Genomic DNA, 9,080 nt, shown 5'->3' with positions numbered 1-9,080 from the left:
AGAACTTCGGGGAAGGGAGGGAGGGAGGGGATGGTAGGGGGAAAACAATGGAGGGGCTAACAATGTTCAAGAGGAAGTGTACTCATTACCTCACTTATGTAACTGTAACCCTCTGTATAGTATCTTTACAATAAAAAATTAAAAAAAAATTTGTGATTTAATATTCAAAGGAAAAATAAAAATATCTAAAACATATACAATGTGAACAGAGAAGTCTGTGTATAGGAATGTGCTATGGAAAAAAGGGTCCCTTAAACTTGAGCACAGTATGCCCTGATCACACCATGCATGAAGACCTGCCTCTCCTTCCTGGCCTTCCTTTTTACCTTCGGACAAAAGAGATGCCAATAATTGCCTTTGTGTCTCCCACTGAGTCCCAAAAACCTATATACAAGCTTCATCCTAAGCATTCCCAGTCTCTAGTCACACCTGTTCTCTTCAGAACGGGCTTCTGGCTTGATCTCAGGCTTTGGAGCAGTTTTGTGAGATGAGGACATCTATGGGAGGGAGGAATGGGGTGATTCATGCCCCACAGTGAATTGCCTTATGGCTCCTCATATGTGCAATCCCAGGTATAATGGGCTTTACATTTCTGATCAGGAATACCAGAGTCCTGAGAGTGGAAAAGGAAGTAGGCTAGGTAGATATGGCCAGGGGTCATGTTGCCGAAACACACAACTTTGACACAGGTCTCAAAAACATCCATGGGATTAAAAGTCTGATTGATGAAAGGGAGGAGGATGTGTAGACTCAGCAAGGAATGGAGCTAAAATCTATCAGGCTTATGGGCAGGTGGAAGACAATGAGAAGTAGGAAGACAGTGGGGGTATTGATCTTATTATCTGGGAAGAAAAACAGCCATTGTGGAAGTGGTGAGTCAGGTAGATGAGTGGGATATCAATAGAAGACAAATCTGAGATGAAAAATGCTTTAAAAAATCACTGATGGGGATTCAAATACAGAAACATCCTTACCTCATTAAATCTCATCACGAGGTCTTCAAGGGCATTGTGCTCTCCACTTTGAGAGGTGAGAATTGATGCTGAGATGGAAGCTTTAAGGCAGGGCAGGGATCTCTGGCATTCCTGGGTACCCAAGTCTCGAGTTAAGAAGCAAAGGTAGTCAACAGGCAAGACCTTTCGGTAAATATTCTGCTCCTGCTCTGTCAGGATGCTGGCGACTTCCTCTGGGAACTGAATGAGGGGCTGCAGATCAATCAGTTCCTTGCTGATGCCAGCTGAACTTGAAGGGAGGGCACTGGAATTTGCCATTGAGCTTCCTGGTTGGCGTTCTGAAAACAAAAAAAACAACAGTAAAAATCATGGTTATACCAAAGTTGGTATACTTGACAATGGAGACATTCAAAGCCTTGTTACTTAGCCAGATCCTTCGCTTGGTAAATAGTTCAACACTACCTTCTTTGTTATGGAGACCATTCTGAGGTTTGTCTTCTCTATCCACAACCCTGTCCTCTCCTGTGAGGCAGAGGCTAGGGTTCAGTTTTCTCTTTTCAGAAGCCGCATTGATGTAGCACATCATTCTCCAGCCAGCTCACTAAGACACTTTGTTCCCTTTTCTTCCTTCTTCACCATCAGAATGAAAAGAAATGAGGGTGGATTTGGAGGCAGACAATTGAAATAGAAGAGGAAAGAAGGGTGTTCCTGTGTGCATGCATATTTGTTGTAAGCATATAGAAGATGTAGGAATACCCTAGGACCTCTGTACACAAGGTGTCAAAATGTTGTGAGATGTACTGCCAGTGTTATTCCCCCAAAGACTGATTTCACTGAGGACCATTCGGGAGTCTGCATAACAGAATCACCTATGAAGAGAGTAGAGCATATGATATGTCTGACAGCATAAATTTCACTCCCTGGTTTAAAACAAGTAGCAAGAGGTAGAAGGAGGATGGAGGAAAGAAGGTGGTGGGTCCAACAGAGAGAAGTATCAAAGACAGAGACTCCTAGGCTCAAACTGATTCCATTAATTAGAAATGCCAGCATGATTTTCTCTTTACTTTGACACCCTCCCAGTCTGCCTCTTAACTTCTTGCCTATGGTTCATTTATTCACTTACACATTTGGTCAACCAACTTGGAAAAATTTATGATGAACAGACTTTTTCTAAAGTATGATCTTCAAAAACTGGTATTTGGAAAGGAAACTAGTTTTGTAGTCACATAAGTTAAGAGAAATGTCACAGATTCACATCACATTCTCTTCCTGCAGAAACTTGAGGCGGACTGGCACATTGCACAGGCTCAGAAGGGGCTTGCAGTAAAAACCTGTTTACGTCAGCTTAACCAACAGTATTCCCTGAGCCACACATTATACAATGTCTATGACATCATTCTGTGTGACTAGTATCCTTGGAATCTTTTCAGGACACACTGCCCTGGGGTCCAAACTGCCCTTGTTCTCCAGTGTACATTTTCCCTTCCCTGCTGATCCTCCTTGGAGGTCTCCTTCACACTTTCCATACTGCCACAGGAGTGGCCCTTGGCTAAAATAAAGCACACTGTCTTCTGATGGCATTCTATTTCTCACCCACCTGTGATCAGGAGACAATAAATCTCATAGAAGAACTTGCTTAGCCTTTAGATCCCAGTATTTCTAGACTCTTTCTGTATCTCCATTGCAGAAATCTTTGGAAGCATCACTCTAAATGACTCCATCTTGGAATCACTGAGCTCTGATCTCATCATCCCTGAATTTGTCCTCTACCTTCCCCCCATATCCAAAACATCACTATCACAATGTTGGTAGGACACCTCTGTTGATGGCCTGGACTTTGATGCTATCTTCCTAACTCAGCCTCTCCTAAGCAGTGCAATTGCCTCTGAAATTGCACAGGCAAAGTTCTTGATACTATCTGCCACTTCATTAAGTGAGCTCCACCCCCACTTTTAAAAAAAGAAATACTTTCAGTATATTAAAAAAATGGGAAGCTGGATACCAGTGGCTCATACTTACCTGGTAAGCTGACAAAATGAAGATCACACTTCAAGGCCAGCCAAACAGAAAAGTTTGTGAGACCCTTACTGCTTGGCTGGGATTGGGAGGATCATAGTGGTACACCATCCCAGGAAGAAAAGTCCACGAGATTATCTCCATGGAGGGAAGCTGGACCAAGTAACATGCACCTGTTATCTTGGTAAAGAAGGGAAGTCTAAAATTAAGTGGACTATGGCTTGGGTACATGTATAGGCAAAATGTGCAACCTTATTCTAAAAATAATCATGAAAAACAGGTCTGGAACCTCGGCTCAGTGGTTTTGTATCCGTTTAGAAAACACTAGGCCATGAGTTCAAACTCCAGTGCTTTAAAACAAACAAATAACTCAAGAACTGTGACGAGGGCATGATAGCACCTGTATGTAATCCCAGTACCCATAAGGCTGAGGTAGAAAGAATAAGATTTGGAGGCCAGTCTGGGCTACAGAGCAAGTTTCAGGCACTTCTTGGCTGTATAGCAAGAATCTATGTCAAAACAAAAAAATATTGTGGACCCAAAACATTTTTAAAAAACCTGAAAAAAAGAAATCAAAACAGAACTTAGAAAGTGGCAAAACCTCCCATGCTCCTGGATTGGAAGGATCAACATTGTGAAAATAGCAATACTTCCTAAGGCTATCTACAAATTCAATGCCTTACCTATCAATAATCCAACCTCATTCTTCAAGGAAATAGAAGAGGCAATCCAAAAATTCATATGGAACAATAAAAGACCCCGAATAGCAAAAACAATCCTCAACAGAAAGAACAGTGCTGGAGGAATATCAATACCAAATTTCAAACTCTACTATAAAGCCATAGTAATCAAAACAGCTGGGTACTGGCACAAGAACAAACCTCAGGACCAATGGAATAGAATTGAAAACCCAGAAATGAACCTACAGACCTATAGCCATCTAATCTTAGATAAGGGAGCTAAAAAAAATAGAATGGAAGAAAGACAGCCTCTTCAGTAAATGGTGTTGGTAAAATTGGTTAACTACTTGTAGAAAACTAAAGCTAGATCCTTATATATCATCCTGCACCAGAATAAACTCCAAATGGATCAAATACCTCAGAGTCAAAGCAGACACTCTGAAAACATTACAGGATGGAATAGAAGACACCCTAGGAAATTTTCTTAATAGAGACCCTGAAACACAACAAATCAAAGAAAGGTTGGACAAATGGGATTGCATGAAATTGCAGAGCTTCTGCATGGCAAAGGACATAGCTAGCAAGATCAATAGAAAGCCCACAGATTGGGAGATCTTCACTAGACATACAAAGGACAAGGGTCTCGTATCTAAAATATACCTGGAACTCAAAAAATTAAATCCCCCAACAACAAATCCTCAAAGAAACAACTGCCCAATAATTAAGTGGGCAAAAGACTTAAAGAGAAACTTCTCTGAAGAAGAAAGAAGGATGGCCAATAGACATGCTCAACCTCTCTAGCCATAAAAGAAATATAAATCAAAACAACATTGAGATACACCTCACCTCAGTTAGAATGGCTATAATCAAGAACTCTAATAACAACAGATGCTGGAGGGAGCCTTACTGCATTGTTGGTGGGAGTGTAAACTTGTTCAACCACTTTGGAAAGTAGTATGGAGTTTCCTCAAAAGACTCCACATAGAGCTCCCCTATGACCCAGCAATCCCACTTTTGGGCATTTACCCAAATGATCACAAACAAGACCACACTAAAGTTACCAACACAGCTATATTTATTGCAGCATTATTTACCATAGCTAAGATATGGAACCAACCCAGATGCCCCTCAGTAGATGAATGGATCAAGAAAATGCGGTATATATACACAATGGAATTCTATGCCTCCATCAGAAAGAATGACATTGCCCCATTTGTTAGGAAATGGAAAGACTTGGAAAAAATTATATTAAGTGAAATAAGCCAGGCCCAAAGTAACGTAAGTCCCATGGTTTCCCTTATTTGCAATAACTAGTATATGTCTGAGTCAAGCAGAAAAGGTCAGGTAAGTTGATGTTAGGTGAAATGAACCCCAAGACAAGTATTCAAATGTTTTTCTTTCATGTGATTGTTTTTTTATTTATTTTATTTTATTTTGTGAACATGCTGTACAGAGGGTTACAATTACATGGGCAGGATAATGCGTACATTTCTTATCAAGCATTACAGCCTCCTCCTTTGTTTACACTTCACATCCCTTCCCAGCCTCCCCCCATCATGAGATTGTTTCTAACATCTTTATAAGATGATTTCTTTGTTGCTTTGTATGTCCCTCCCCCATGGTATAACCCCTGTTTTCACTGTATTTGCTGTTGGTATAATTTGTGGAGGGGAAGGGAAAAAACAAATAGTTTAAATAGGGATACAAGTGGACCCATTGCAACAATGAGATGTACAAGTCATTATGTCGAAAAACGAACTTTTCAACTTTGGCCGGGGGTGGGGGTGCAACTTTGGCAGGGGGTGGGGGGTGGCAGGGATAGGAAGAGATAGGAAGGGGAAACAAAGGAGGTGGCAACAATGCTTGATAAGAAATGTACTCATTATCTTGCCCATGTAATTGTAACCTTTCCATACGGTATTTTCACACACACACAAAAAATACTGTGGAGAGAAAGCTTTAAGTTTCTTCATTGATATAAGTCTAGTTTGTTTCGAACATATTCCAGGCAAAAGTTCTTACTTTGTCTTCATCATAAAATCTATAATATCTAAATGATCACTTTTCTTTGATTATAAATGGCAAGAAGGTAAGGAATTTATTCGATGCATTTTAACTCTCTTGGACAAAACAACCAAACATATGCAGAACTAAAAAGTGGGAGCTACCAAACTATATTTGGTTCTCACTGAGCTGTGTTTAAAAAATTAAAAATAAGGCAGATTCCCAAATCTAGTCAACATAACCTCGCTCTCCAACTTTCTGAATCGTTTAGAAAGTGACTAGATTTCCTGAAAATTAAGTGGCTTAATGGTGGGCAGCTTTTGGTTACTGATAGTTTATGTAAAATTAGCCACATGTTATAACCCTTTCCAGAAGTAATCAACTCTTAGACATGATTTCAAAATGCAGTACTTTGTACAGGAAATAAAAATGACTCCCAGATCTTATATAACAATCACTTGTCTAATGTAAAAGAGATAATGCAATAATAAAACACAAAAATGATGTTAAGATGATACATTTGAATCTGCAATGCATCTTGAGATGTGAATCACATGCTGTTACAGTGAACAATAAATCTTGAGCCTGGTAGTAAATACTAATAAAGGAGATCTTTACAAAATGAATGAAAGAAGAAAAACAAGCCTGGTCAATGTAACCTTAATAAATCTAGTTGACCCCATGTATCTCAATACAAGCATGATATCACACTCAATAAAAACACAAATTAAGGCTAGGAGCCTTGAAACATGTAGTGTTTTGATGCAGGCTTCCTCAAAGCAGGAATACTCAGGGAATTTGTACCATGACTATAAAAAAACATCATAGAAATCTTCTTGGGACATGATTTCTGTTCCCTAAGCTGTACACTTCGAGAAGGTGTTATTTCCCCCTTCTTCTAATTCTTGCTTCTTCCTTATCTCCTTTGTCCCTTTCCCATGCCATAACTACTACTCAGTTGCACATTATACCTCTGGCCTCCTGATCTCCAACATGGCCACAGTGATGGGCGCAAGGTGTATTAGCTTATGCTTCCTGACTCTTCTTCCTCATTTGTGCTGCAAAGTTCACAGGACCCAATGGCATCTGTGGATCTTCTCTTGCAAAACCACTTTAAAAAAAAGTCCCAATGATAAATTCATAAACTGCCTTGTTAAAGGGTAACTCCTTTGCACCACTACTTAAAAGTAACAAAAAGTTCAAAACAAAGTTCTGATGACATGGCAAGGAATATGGCTTAGTGGTAGAGTGCTTGCCTAGCATGCATAAAGCCCTGGGTTCAATTCCTCAGTACCACATAAACAGAAAAAGCCAGAAGTGGTGCTGTCACTCAAGTGGTAGAGTGCTAGCCTTGAGCAAAGGAAGCTCAGGGACAATGCCCAGGCCCTGAGTTCAAGTTCCAGGACTGCCAAAAAAATTCTGATGAATACAATCATCCATGTCATGTGTAATTGGTGTGCTCATTCCCATGCTCATTTGTAACAGTTCATCTATAGGAGAATAGGGCTGTCTCAAGATATGTCATAGCCTAGACATGTGCACTCCACAAAAAGTAACTTCAAAATCTCAATGTCTGCTCAAATTAAAGCTTTCTCTACTAAATGCTTCCTGTGGATTACTTTGAGAGATCAACAGTATCATCACTCATATCACATCAGTAGTAAGTCAGAGAGCTGGATAAGCAGGGTTTATTTCACTCCAGAGCTCATGTCCTGATTACTCAGCATACTGCTACCTTGTATTCTGGTTTATAGATTCATCTCAGGAGGTTGTAGTTAGCATAAATCAATTCCTTGTGCTTCTTTACTTAAGATGATCTAATAAAATGACTTCTTTAGACTTTACAGGTAAGGATTTGACCCTTCTTCAGTCATCATGACTATATGGTAGAATGTAGCAACTCAGACCAGTCCATTGCTTTCTTTTGCTTGAGTTCTTAAGAAATCAAGAAATGTACTAATTACCTTACATATGTAACTGTAATCCTCTGTATATCATCTTGACAATATAATTAAGTTTAAAAAATCAGCATCTCCAAGCATATCACACCAAATTTGTATAAAGCCTCATTCCTTGGTTTATAATCAAGGATAAATACTAGGTTTAAGCTAAACAGGCTTTCCTTCTAAATGCAGGATTTCTCTAACCCTTCAATAGTCCCCACAAAGCAAATATATTGTAATATAGCAGCCCCCTTCAACCTTGTTGTCTGTCTCTGTACCATTCCCACAAGTATCAAAAGCTGTGCCAAATGCTTCTCATCACACTCAGTGCTTTGCAATGAAACAAACTAGGTCAGAGGAGCTTGTGAAGTTGGTGGTTTCAAGAGACTTAATCTGCCATGATTGGAACACAAAGTAAGGGTGAGAGAAACTATGCCTTATTTCAAAAACTGTAAGGTATTCCCCATGGCCAGAGCCTATATTCACCCAGATGGAGCATCACTGTAGAAAACCAGGAAGGAAGTTTCATTTTTTCAGAAGACCTTAGAAAACATGTGTAGCTCATGAAGAAGAAAAGGCAGATGTAGGTATCCCAGACTTTGGGTCTCAAGTGGATTTATCACCTCATCTTGAGGCAAAGTCTTCCCTTGAGAAGCTGCTCTGAGAAGCAACTGAAGGATCCCCAGGAAGTCTTCTCAGTGATCACCAGCCCATGAGTTTGTCTGTAAGCACTCATTCCTAAGGGCTATGCCTCAAATACCCAAGTGGATCTGCGGAATGCACTTCTAAATTGGAGTATTTTTCCTTAACAGTTCAACTAGTACATTTAGAAAACTCCTACCTGAAAGGTAGGCACTTAGAAAAACTATGCTCTTCAGAGCCTGATCACACCTAAGAGCCTTCAGCTTGGGCCCAGAGTCCAGAGAAACTTGCTATGTTCCATTTATTTTTCTTTTTGGCTTTTTGTAAAAGTAAAAGTGAAAGTAAAAGCACTTAGTCTTTCTTGCTATTCTTCATATGAGTATCGAATGTTTTATTTTAGAAAATCTAATATAATCTCCGCATAAGACAACAGGAGTTGTTGCTTCTGTCACAGATAGGCATTGTTCCTTTTTTTAAAATATGAAGTTTGAATAAAGCCTACATGATTTGTCCATGAATTCAGCTTGGGGAGGACAGTGCTTGAATTGGCAAAATCTAAGAGAGAACCTGAAGCTTCTGGCTCCTGGCCTAGTACTTACTCTCTGTTGCCGTAGGCTTAGCTGGAGCTATCTTGGGCATGCTCAGAGTCCAGGGGCCAGCCCTCAGAGCTGCCAGTACATCTGAATGGACATTAAGTAGAAAACATTAAGTAGAAACATTAAGTAGAAAATCATCCATTCACTTACCAAGTACCTACTATGTTCCAGGCTACACTAATGTTGGGATTTAGTGAACCAAAACTCTCCATTCATATAGAACAGGAAAGGTCACAAGATCAACAA

The 9,080-nt window shown here is 39.8% G+C and overlaps 1 protein-coding gene across 2 annotated transcripts in view; it reads right to left on the bottom strand.

Moving 5' to 3' along the window:
* Plce1 (phospholipase C, epsilon 1) overlaps positions 1-9,080 on the bottom strand; it is a 241,247-nt gene that overhangs the window by 110,921 nt on the left and 121,246 nt on the right. For both annotated transcript variants that reach the window (XM_013034379.1, XM_013034380.1), the window contains exon 3: positions 975-1,291. In XM_013034379.1, coding sequence (XP_012889833.1) covers positions 975-1,291 — 317 coding nt within the window. The remainder of the gene's footprint in view (positions 1-974; positions 1,292-9,080) is intronic.

The sequence above is a fragment of the Dipodomys ordii genome, unplaced genomic scaffold (assembly GCF_000151885.1).
Source record: "Dipodomys ordii isolate 6190 unplaced genomic scaffold, Dord_2.0 Scaffold188, whole genome shotgun sequence".
Taxonomy (NCBI): Eukaryota; Metazoa; Chordata; class Mammalia; order Rodentia; family Heteromyidae; genus Dipodomys; species Dipodomys ordii.
The sequence above is the reverse complement of the archived record's forward strand: the minus strand, read 5'-3'. Positions and strand labels throughout refer to the sequence as shown.